This window comes from Phalacrocorax carbo, chromosome 5 (genome assembly GCF_963921805.1).
Source record: "Phalacrocorax carbo chromosome 5, bPhaCar2.1, whole genome shotgun sequence".
NCBI lineage: Eukaryota > Metazoa > Chordata > Aves > Suliformes > Phalacrocoracidae > Phalacrocorax > Phalacrocorax carbo.
In genome coordinates, this window is record NC_087517.1 from 55,227,336 (window position 1) to 55,239,821 (window position 12,486).

The 12,486-nt window shown below is 43.5% G+C and overlaps 1 protein-coding gene across 1 annotated transcript in view; it reads right to left on the bottom strand.

Moving 5' to 3' along the window:
* Positions 1-2,142: 2,142 nt before the first annotated feature.
* The window catches only part of TMEM86A (transmembrane protein 86A), a 47,991-nt gene continuing 37,647 nt past the window's right edge, over positions 2,143-12,486 (bottom strand). Inside the window, exons 5-6 of the mRNA XM_064453265.1 lie at positions 3,981-4,132; positions 2,143-2,590 (exon numbers count right to left, since the gene is read on the bottom strand). Of these exons, the coding sequence (XP_064309335.1) occupies positions 2,546-2,590; positions 3,981-4,132 (197 nt within the window). The 3' untranslated portion in view covers positions 2,143-2,545. The remainder of the gene's footprint in view (positions 2,591-3,980; positions 4,133-12,486) is intronic.

The window sequence follows — 12,486 nt, forward strand, 5'->3', positions numbered from 1 at the left end:
AAGCTCTACGCATTTTGCTGGGGACAAAGCCTGCCATTGCCTTTACAGTGATGCCATGAAAAGCCGAAATCAGGACTGAAAAAATCTCTAGGATTGTTGTCCTTGGAACACTTTTCTATCAGGTAGATTGTGTACAAGTGGCTCCTGTAGACACAGATATCCCTTTTGTGCTCAAAGATGTGGTTTGTTTCTGTTGCCACCCAAGTCAGGAAGCAGAATGTTATAGCTGCACATTTGTCTTGGCCAGGGCTCACCACCACCACCAGGGATGTGGCAAAAAGAAGGAATGTCAACAAGAGGGAGGACAAGAATTATTCCCAGTCCTTGTCCACAGCACCAAGCGATTTGTTCCTGACCTGTACCAGATTATCCTCAAGAATAGTTGCAGAGAAGCCCTTTACAACGTTCAAATGCAAATTGCAGGTAGAGTATGGAGCAAACTTGAGCATCTCAGTCACCTCTGGGTATCAACGGGAGGCATTCCTCTGCTGACGGATATTTCACACAATTTCTGCATCCATACTAGAGTTAGGAAGGTTGTCTTTTTCTTGAAAAACAAACAAACAAACAAATTAACCCAATCATACACATCCCTTATCCATGCCACAGGAGTGATCCAAAATGTTGTTTCCACTCAAGGGGAAAAAGACTCCCTGGTCAGAAAGGATTTTCCTACCTCTTGCCACTGTGTTTCCAAAGTCCCACCTTCACAGTAGCTCAAAGCCAGTTAGCTGAGCCAAGCAGGAGAGGAGCATCATTCAGAGCTAAGAGATAAGAAAGGTACTGCTCAGGCTTTTCTCACTCTGTCCAATGTGGAGGGAAAGGGCGAAGCAGTTATTTCTCTAGACGTCTCCAAATGCAGCCTTGTTTTTCGTGCCATTATTTGATCAGGCAAATCCCCATCACAGCACTAACACAAGAGTGTCTGTCCCCTCAGCAGTGTGGTGACATCATTTTCATTGCAAGTGGGTTTATGACAGCCAAGTGGAGGCAGGCTGGCTTGCTACTTGGAGAGACTCCTGTTACTATAATGATCTGTTGGGGGTTAGGGACCTTTGCAGTGTATTTCATACTTAGCATCTTTTCAGAGAGTACTTTTTAAAATCAATAGCTGTATTTTTACATGAGAAGGTGTCATGGTTTTAGCTGGGGTAGAGTTGATTTTCTTCACTCTAGCTGGTATAGTGCTGTGCTTTGAACTTAGCATGAAAAAAATGTTGAGATAACACACAGATGTTTGGGCTGTTGCTGGGTAGCGCTTGTACTAGTCAAGGACTTTTCCAGCTTCCCATGCTCTGCCGGGTGCACAAGAAGCCGGGAGGGGAGGGGGCACAGCTAAGAGAGCAGATTCAAACTGACCAAAGGGATATTCCATATCATGTAACATCATGTCCAGTATGTTAACTGGGAGTAGCTGGCCAGGGGAGGGAGGCAGAAATCGTGGCTCGGAGACGGGCAGCGTCGGTCAGCCGGTGGTGAGTGGTTGTATCGTTCGTGTTTCTGTGGTTTTTCTTCCTTTTTTTTTCTTTCCCTTCCTTTTCCATTTTATTATGTTAACGTTATTGTCATTATTATCATAATCATTATTATAATTATTATTTTATTGTAATTATTAAACTGTGCTTATCTCAACCCACAAGTTTTTTGCTCTTCTGATTCTCTTCCCCATCCCACAGGGGTGGGGGGGAGCGAGCGAGCGGCTGTGTGGTGTTTAGTTGCCAGCTGAGGCTGAACCATGACAGAAGGGAATTACAGGCATAGGGCAAATTGGTCCTCAGGTTGCTCAGGGTAGAAGAAATCAAGGAAACAAGTGCTTTCACAGACACACAAGGACTTTGGATGGGAGGAGCTCAGTGAAAAGTTTTGCCCCAGAAAAGGACAGCGGGAGGGTCCCAAACAGAAGAAATCAATACTTAAATGTGCTAATTAATTCTTAGATTTCCCCTGACCACCCACTAATCTGCAGCTGGTTAAAGAAGTCACAAACACTGTGGCCCTAAATCATAGCTCAGATGTAGAAGATGACTAGCAGACTTATTATGATGTCCTGAAATGCAATGTCAGTACTGCTATGTCATTCACAGCCGCAGAGGAGGTCTACAGCAAAAGTACACTGTCACAGGCCTGCTCCCGGGGAGGAAATACTGAGTCATTGTCTGCAATTCACAGGAGCAGTGGTACCTCTCCAAAGGCAGAGGTAAGCATAAAAATTCATGACAGCACTGGGGGGAGATGGGTGGTCTTGTACACAAGACTCAGGTCTAAGCTCAGGCTCCCTCTGTGGCCTTGGGTATATCACTAACCTATTCTTCACCTTTGGTCCCCAGCTGGGGAATAGATGCAAGAATACCTTCTGTCCTATCCCATCCATTTGTTGGCAATCTCTTCAGGACCAGGCTTCCTTTTAGTACATGTGTGTGTAGCACATTACATACCAGTTCATACAGATGCTGTTTAAATTAAAATTCAGGACAGTAGGGGCCATCCACGTGCAGGGAGGTTGATATTACCACGTCTTGACATAACAGAAGATTGGAATTACAAGTCATTTGGCTTGTAGCGTATTTCCAGTCTGACTAGGATTTGTTTCCTAAATGAAAAGCAAACAAATATGTCACATGTAGGAGGCTGTGACAGTCTTTCTGGGCCAGAAGCTACAAGAAGTCCCTAAAGCACATTAAATTAAACACTCAGAAGTCATCCCCTCAGCTAAATGCCTTCTCCTTTGTTCAGTCACTCCCTGATTAGGCCTAATCACTAATAAGGATGTCTCATTAGCCATACTCCTAAACAAAACTGAATATGCCCCACCCAGTTCATCAGATCAAAATGGTAAGTGATCCTTCTGCCCAGTCTGGGGCAAAGCAGAATGCAGTTACTCTGAATAGTGAGATCCAAGCCAAATTTTTCTGCTTGGCCTATTCCTGTTGTATTAATATATAATTTGTTTTCTATTACCACACTATGCATATATGTTTTCAGAAGCCTATCTACATGCTGCTACAAGTCTTCTAATCCCATTAAGAGTAATGGGCAATACATCAAAATAACAGAATAAATAGTACACTGAAATGAGTAATCAGGTGTCAAATTGTGGGGTTTTTTTGACAATCAGCCTTCCTTGGTCAATATAACTAGACCATAGGTATGTTTCTTCGTCTACATGCGCTGCTTAAGAAAGAGCACTTCCACCTAATGTAGCTGCAGTTGTGTTCTTGTATGGAAGTACTCTAGGCCTGGATTTTACGGACTCTGAAATAACTTCAGTAAACTCTGTGTATGTAGGCAAATACAGAAGAGTAGTAAATGGAGGAACGCGAGGTTGGTTGTTCCTTGCAGTGCATTCCCTTGAACATTCCTTTGATAACAGCCTACCTGTCTTCAGACAGGACAGCAGGACACATGCAGATGTGAACTGATTTCCTATTCTTCATTAAAAATAGCAAGTCACAAGGTTTATCTGCACAAACCTAAGAGATGGTAGAAAAACTCTGAAGTTTAAGGAAGAGATAAGCTGTTTACTGAAAATGAGGTCTCATAAGAGAATTTTGCCATACCATGCTACATTTGGGATCCAAGGGATTTACCTGATGGGACCCCATGCCAATGCAAAATGAGATAATAAAGACTTCAAGAAATATATTTAAATACAGGCTGAAAATGGAAGATTTGCAGTGGACACTGGCAATTAAATTGCACGTGCAGTTCCCCTTGGTTCCCCCAGAGCATTCTGTAGACTATTAATGCCTCAGAGCAACACCAGCAGAGCAATATCCCTTCCTTTACAAGATCACCTGCTTTGGTTTATAATTGGGTGTAATTTAATCATGCATTTCTAAAATGCCTCGGGAGCCAAATATCCAAAAGCACTTTACAATTTAATGGCATTAGTGATAGAAGGCATCAATATATTCCCATGGAGCAAAAATCCGACACCTTATTTACAGCCCAGGAAACAAAGAAATTAATTGCTTGCTTACAGTTGCATAGCAGATTAACGGGGGAATGATTTCTGATTCCTTCCTCTCTTGCTTTTCAGTCTGTATTTGTTTACATGTTGAGATAGGTATGCTGGTCAGATGCTGAGAGTAATGTGGTGTATTGTTCATTCTTCCTTCTCTCCAAGTTTTCCCTGGTGGGAAAGAAGGACCAGGTCATGAAATGTCATACCCAGCTCTTCAGATTATTACTTGTGCAGGAGAATATTCTCTGTCTTGATGGTGCTGGCTCTGTTTGCACGTTTGCGTGTGCAACAAACAGTGCAGTGCAAAGCAGCCCACAGTGACTCTGTCCTCAGCAGAATGTTTTGACTTCAAGATGGAGTATCCCAGGAAGAACTGTGCTTCCTGTTTCATCACCCCACTGAAGAACCACCACATGAGTCATGGCAATGACTGCTCCATGACCTGTGCTTTCATCAGCAACCCCCACCCAATGATGACCCTGTGCAATGGCACTATTAGCATCACATCCAAGTCTAAGTGGTGTTTCAACTCAAAAAGTAGCATCTGTCTGCTTATGATCCCTACAACTTGCAGCTGCAAGCTGATCATCTGTGGTAAGTCAGATTTGCAGCCACTGTGATTTGTTGGGGGTTATTCCCTCCAGGTTGAATAACCATAGATTTCATGTCTCTGAGTATAGTTTGCACTCTGCCATTTTCCAGGGCAGGTGCACTTGCTGGGACTGGCACTGTGGATCACACTTCTCTGGGCCAGTTTGGCTCTCATCCTTGTCTACAGAGGAAGAGATTGCTCAGTCTGTAGGTACTGCAGCTGGAGTTACAAGGGCCACAATGTGAGAACTTACCTTCATGTCTGAAAAACAGCCTAACTCTGATTTGGTCTCCATCTGAAGTCACTGAGCTTTGTCTTCAGTTGCTTGAAGGCAGTATTGGGTCCCTTAAAATGGCATATTTTGGCTAGAAGGTCTTTTCATTAATTCCCTAGATAGCTCAAAAGCAAATATGGCTATTTCTCAGTCCCTCACTAGGCTTGCCCTGCACCTGTGGCATACTTAGCACCTCCAAGCAGTCAACCGATGCATTCTGACAACAGTTTTGTTGTCAGAACAGACACTGCACTGGGTAAATGTGTTCTCTTTCTTTGTGAAATAGCAGGATTTTGCCAACATTGTATGAAAGCTAGTAAAAATTTCCAAGACACAAAAAGGAAGGAAATCAGACATTTCATATTCCCCTCTTGCTTCTCTGTTTTTTTTTACATGCTGGAAGAACCCAGTGAAGTTTTAAATCAGGTTGTAACACACAGTTCAGCTGGGTCAAGTTGAACCTGTGAGACCACGCTTCCAGGTGCGTGGGGTGAGGTTTTACCAACAGCAACCCACGATCCACACATGGTTTTCCCATGTCACCATGCCCAAACTTGAAGCTGGCAGAGTGGTCTTAAAATATGTACAGCAGTGCCTTGAGATAGCTGTGTCCTGTGAGTTTCATCAGCCCCTGGTAAGCTTACCCTGCTTATGACTGATTAACTAGGTAGCCTTCAAGGTTAAATATTTGAGAGCAAGGATTTTCCATCCTTTTTGTCTGTCATGACTCTGAAGTATATTTCCCCCATTATCCCTTTCTAAAGAAAGACCCTGGTGCCTCAGGAGCTTTTGATGCTTTCTTGAAGGGAACAAGAAAAAGACACTGCCAGGCACAGCTTGAAATGAAACTGATACAGCACCAATAATGAGGGTCTATATTTGGAAAGATCTTTTAAAGTTATTTTTGTCTGCGATCATTGCTTCTGGACACCCTGCTAAGTGTCCACCCCCCCTCCCTATGTTTGGTTCTCTCTGCTAATGTGGCTAAGCATGGGTCCACAGAGTGAAAGGATGTGTGTGCTGGGATCCTTGCTCTGATTTTCAGGCAAACTCATCTGTCTTTGTATGTAGGATACATGCCACACTTCTTTCACTGAAGCCAGCCACTGCCCACCTAAAAGACTAAAAGACTAAAAGCAGTTCTTTACCATTTTTTAAGAATTTCTGGTGTTATTGGGTCTCCCATTTCCCACACTCCCTGATAAGCTCCTCTCTGAAGCCAGAGTTTCAAGCCACAGCTGGAGGACAGTTTCCTAGTCCCCAAAATCAGTGGCTGCTCTCCCTGGCCTGGCATCACTGCCAGCCAGGCTGATGCAAGCGGACCCCTGGCAGCACTGCTCGCCTATGTTCAGGGAGGGCAGGCAGGCCTGAGGGGCACAAGAACAGCTTTCTATCCCTTCAGAGATCTGATTGCTGGGTAGGACTTACCTTCCACCTTCCCTCACAGAGCTTGTCAAGGTGAGGACTGTTATAATCAGAACACACCTCTTCAAAGTAATTCAAAGGAGCATGTTTATAAACAGAGCTGGCTGAGGAACAAGGCTTGCAAAAGTGCTGTGTGGGTGAGGTGCTAATTTATATTCAGATTCCTTAGTGGGAGCCTATTTCTGAGGCCTCCTCAGGCTCCTCCTTGCTTTGACCTGAGCAGTCTCTTGGGAGGGTCTCTCTGCTGCTAGGGCTATTTGCAGCTGAGGTGGGAAAGCAGGAGTCAGAATAAGACTGTAAAACCAACTTTAAGAGATAAGGAATTCACTTCAAATTGAGCTTAACTGCAGGTTTGTTTTAGATCTCCTATATTCCTGCTAATTTTAGTTCTGGAAGAGGGGTAGTTACTGCCTGGAGTCAGGTGTTGTAGGCTGGAGGATATCTTACCTCGTGTGGAAGCTCTCTTTGTTACGCTGGGAGCACCTTCAGGCCAGGACTTGGAAGACTTTCTTTAGGGACTTTTTTTAGAGACTTTCAATGGTCTTTACCTGGTGACAGGCTGCCCTAAGGGAAAGTAGTAAGGAGTGATCTAAGGGCTCAGCAAATCTGCTGATTCAAATAGCTGTGCAGGAGTCTCAGTTACTGATTTCTATGGGAGCTAAACCTCTGTTTCTCAAATATCTGTCTTCACTTAATATATGCTCTTCTGTCCCTCGTCTTTAGGGAAGGACACTTGCATTCTGCTGCTTAGCCATGTTTTCAGTTTCAGCCTTTTTCTTAATATTTGCAAAAACAAATGGGGCATTGCCCCACTGCTGTGTCACACAGCAGCATCTTTCCTGCAGTTGTAGCTCAAAAGGGGTAAATATCATTTTCCTCAGGCTGGGACATGGCAGGCTGCAGAGAACACAAAGCCTGTTAGACACAAAGTTAATTACTTGGAACAGTGATGAACTGAAATAGGGGAAATGAAAATGAGACTCCCTAAATTTGAACTGTTCACTTCCTACAAACACTGTCACTGGACAACTTTTTCCTTTATACAGTAGAAAGTTTCATAAAGATTTTTAGCCAGAACTTTGCAAGACTTGCACTCAAAACTTAGGGTTGGTTGCAATAATTATGTCACTTAGTCTTTTTTTTTTTTTCTCCTTAAGAAAAAGATGATAAAGGCCTCCTGGACACAGTGACAGAAAGTTTGCAGAAGTCAAAACACAAGATGTAAGTGGTGGAACTAGCTCCACCTGGTCCAGCATGCAGAACAGGATTGCTGTGGCTGTGTAGTTTGTCTTTGTGTGGTTCAAAATGCAACTGCTCTTGGCTTCTGTAATGGTCAGTTAAACTAGGCAGTAGAGTGAGGCTTCTGCTCAGCAGGGACACTGCTGATGTTTCTGTCTTCCTTCTGTCTAAGTGGTTTCAGACAGCAGGGTGGCATGTTAAAGATGATACTTCTAATACCATCTGCTAATGCATCTTAATGGCAATAAAAGGAGCCAAAGATTGTAGTTCTCTTCCAAATATCTGTTTGCTTCTGCACTGGTCAATGAGAATTCTGCTTCTGAGTTCAAGAGACTTGAGTTCTGTCTCCATGTCCCCAGATAGTCCAGCAGGACCTTCATGATGATCTAGGCTTCATTATGTCAGATTGCATATAAACACAGAGTATGCCATAAATCTGAAGTGCTTAAATCATTGCAATACCAAGAAAGTAAATACAGCCTGCAACTTTGCAAATGAAGGAGTCACTTTGTGAAAGAGCTGGCCATATAAGGTAAAACTTGACATCCAGAAGGGTTCAGGAACTTCACTGCTGGTGCCCGAGACTAGATAAGGCATTACAGAATGTCTGAACCATTGATGGATCAACAGATTGACAGACAGATAAATATGCATATATATATATCTACACACACACTCTCGTTCTGGTTCTTCTAATTAGAGTAAACTCTTCCAGGAGCCAGCTGTGAAATAAAAGCAGAACAGTGACAGCCACAGACACACACCCAGTATGAGAATATTTTGCTACCTTTGTTCCCTCTGGAGCTAGGAAGGAGGTATGAGGAAACAGGATGCTCCTCCCAGCAGGCCTCTAAGTTTTTGAAAGGAATTGTAAAAGACCAAATTAAAGAAAGAGGAAAGAAGCACCTGCTTTTCCCTGCTGTTAACCCTTTTGGACTGCTTTGAAAATAATTTGGTAGTCTTTCTGCCTGGTACTGATTTATTCTCACATCAGGAATCTTCCACTTCAGAAGGGGAGTATGAAGGCGTCTCTCTTAAGCCTGCGAGCAGCTCCATTTAATGGACTGGCAGCAGTCACATACTCTGTGTTGCTATGTTATAAATCCTTGAAACCTGTTCCACTGATGACAGATGGCCTGGTTTGGGATTAATGAAACCAAGTATCTGTGCCACTGCATCAAACAGCTGAAGAAATTGGCATCAGAACCCCAATCAGAGAAAAATGTCCATACTACCCTACTTTTTCCTCCTGGAAATTTTGCTGGGGCAGTGGGGGAAAAGAGACTTGGCCATTTGTCTGGGATTTCTGGGCAGCGAGCAGCCTTCCCAGAGCAATCCTTTGCAGCAAGCTGCCTTCTCCCTGGAAGTGTGGACAAATGGCCATTGTATGCGGAACTGGCTGTAGCAGCAAGGGCTAAGCGTGTTTCAGGGCTCCGCGCCCCAGGGCAGCAGGGACATGTAACACGAGCCAGGTGCCATCATCATGGTGGTGCCTGGTCTGATTGTGTTACATGCGCTCTGTGGGGGCACGGGGCTGTCTTTCAGGGTTCCCCAGGCAGGAATGCTGTAGCCAGCTGTTAGTCGGCTTCAGTGGGGCGCTGGGTAGCTCCAGGGCACAGCCACACGACTGATGGGCATGATGGGCATAACAGTGGCACAAAATTGTCTATCACAGAGCTTCAGTTGGCTACATACTCCATGCTGAAACTGCCACAGAAACGCAAGATGAGCAAGGAGACATTGTATCTGCACAGTAAAAATACCCAGTAAATTAATATTTTTAATTGTTGTTACACACAGAAAAAATGAGAAAAAAATACATTCCAAACAAAGAATTAAAATAGTAAAATCAGCATAAAAATGTGTTAAGAAAAGATCCCAGATCAAGTGGTCATACCGCATGTGGTGACCTTTACAATCACAGTAAAGGAAGTAAGTGCTAGAAACTCAGACGTGGCAAAATGCTTGAGTCCCCAGGGGACAGCAGCTGCTTCGGTCACTTCTTTCAGTGCACTCTGCCTGGAATGCGTGGGAGAGGGGCTGGAGAGAGACAGCTCACATGGGTACAAGACATGGAGATTAGCATTCAGGACAGACCAGCCAATCTGTGGCCTCAGCCAGGCAGAATTACTGCCTGGCATTTGCTTTTTCCTTCCTTGTTTGGTTTTTGTGTTTTGTTTTGTTTTCTAGTGTTTGAAGTATTATTTAACAAAGCAACTGGTTCTGCTGGCCTGACCCTGCCAGCACTTTAGGCTTGGAGCAAGCGTCCCCAGGAGAATTGGGAGCAAGGCCTGGTCCAGCAGGAGCCTGCACAAGCAAGGTCTAGATACGTGTGTTTGTACTGATTCAGCACCGTTGCCCAACAGGCTGGCTTTGGTTTCTTGCTTTTTATCTGTCAGGAAAATGTTTATTTTATTTCCTGATGCTCCCTCTGTCTTTTGACTCATCCAAATTGACCCAGTCGTGCTCCCACTGCAGTCTTGGTGGCTCAGCCCCTGCATCCCTCTTATATGAGACTGGTCTTGGGCTTCAGCCTCACTGTTGAGCCATCATACCACTTCAGTAGCTCATCCTACAGCAGTGTAGTGTCACCACAGAAACAATACAAGCCACAGAAGTTTTGCCATTCCTGCCAGCTGGCCACTTTTCTTCATTTGTGGTCTATCTAGAGTTGTATATTTTCATTCTTTACAATAAAAGCAAAAATAAAATAACATTAAGAATATTTCCTCCCAACTAAGACAACTAAAACCCATCAAACATTTTAAAGAAATCGTAAAAATTTGCATTGTGTTTGCTTCTGAGTTTATATTAAGATAAGATTTTACTGCAGCTGCTTCAAAATTATGGTCCATTTCACATGTACACAGCTCACGTTCCTTGGTGTGTAATTCTTCACCTTCATTTGTGTTTGCTACCAGAACTTAGTTTCTAGGTGTTGTCCAGATCTGAAATCAGTGAACAGTGACATTTTTATGCTAGTTGAGAATATGGTGATGGTTTAGAGCTGTATTTCTAGATCAACTTTTGTTCTGGGCCCTAGGTACAAGCACCTCCTTCGCTACAGAACCTGCTATTTCTTTGATTCAGATGAAAAGGATGTGCCAACCTTCTTGATTCCATCAAAGCCTTCCCTCTCTGCTGATTTTAAAGCCAGTAAAACTTACAATCACAGAATTAAACATGCCTTTGCAAGTTGTCCCATGAAACCTAGCTGACCTTCTGCAGAATGAAGGTTGAATAGAGTAACTTCATTTTCTGTTCCAGTCTTTTCAACAGCCCTAGCAGACTATGACAGCACTGTGTTTTGGCTGGATTAGATTTATTCTAGCTAACAGTCAAGGATAAGACCAGGCTGCAACACCTGGATACAGAATTCGTTTGAGGCTTTTAGAAGAACTAAAAACCACTTGCAAAAACTTAAATTAGAGTTCAGACTTTTAAGCTAAACCCTCCTCAGATTTCAAGTGCAGCTGAGCCCATCCTGTTAATCAGTATGAATAAATATTTTACATTTGCTTTCCATCTGATGGAAATTGATCAAATTGAAAAGGCAGTCACACATTCCATGCTTTAAGAGAAGTCTTGCAGATCCCTAAAAGCATTTTTACACTAAGGTAGGATAATACTTGGGACCTACATAACACTTTCCATCTTCAAAGCGCTGTATGAGCATTAATCCTCACAGCATCCTGTGAGGTAGGTAAGTGCTAATATCTCTATTTAGAAATGGGGTGAGGACCTCGTCCCCTGCTCTTGTAACTTGGCATAGCACTGGCCATCATATACTTGTGCCTTTTTATGCCAGATGAGGACCTGGCCCCAGAAAATTTAAGTGACTTACCCAAGGCCACAAAAGGAGCAACCATGGATAAAAGGCAGGAGAAGTACCTAAGAGGACTTCTGTCATGAGAAGTTGGTAACTTCCCATCCTCTTCCAAGAGTGCTGTTATGATGCCTCTGCTTAAAAGAGCCCATCTGTATCCAGAAACCAAGCAAAGAGGAGGCACCTGCAACTGAGCTTTACAGTTGCTGTTTGCTTTGATCTGCTTCTTCCAGAACAGCTCCCAGAATTGCCTTGATAGCAAGCTGAAAACACACAGGTGTTAGTGTTAAACTACGGGACCAGAAAACTGTGAAGAGCCACTACAAGATTCTGCAAAGTTTGTCCTGGAAATTTTATATACCTGTGTAAAAATGTATCAGTTACCTCCACTGATTACAACAGGAAATGTTCAGCAATCTACTTAAAAGCCATGTCAGTAATTCTTAAACCAATCACTCTTACAGTTGCCTCAGCACGGAGGGGTAAGTAGCCAGGTACTAAGCATGAATACAGTTTTCTTGATGGCATAAGAGTAAAGCTGTTAAAATCCTCTGGCTTTGTTCTTTTCAACACACCATTTCTACACCAGCTTCACCCTGCTGACATCAGTGTGACTGGCACAGCCCAGAAGCATTGCTAGCATTTAAAAACCAGTTGTAATTAGCATTGCTTATTTGACTTCATTGGGAGTTCTGTGTGAGGAGGATCCATCTACAGCAAGACATACAAGGCTGAAATAAATGTGCTACATCTTTTATATGTCCAAATAAGGAGCCAAAGGCTCTCCAAGAGGGTGATAACTACAGAAAGGAAAGAGACGAAAGTAATCAGGCCACGTGTATAACCTCAACTGACCATAGATGGGAATTGCAGAGGGGTGTTTGAATACAGCAGTGTGAAAAGAAAGCCTCTGCATGTAGCAAGCAAAGGAGCTGATACTGCTGAGGCCAGGCACAATACACTGCTAGGGTGCTTCATTCCCTCTGTAATGTCCCTGAGCCAAAGACTAGGTGCTTCTCAAAGATTGTACCCCTGAAAAAGGGAAGAACAGATCAAACCTCGCAGTTTTACAGTGCAAAGAGACAACAGGAAGATCCACAAAGGCAGTACCACAGACAGTCATGTCATTCCTACTTCTTGTTTGCTCCCTTTCAAAGTAAACACTA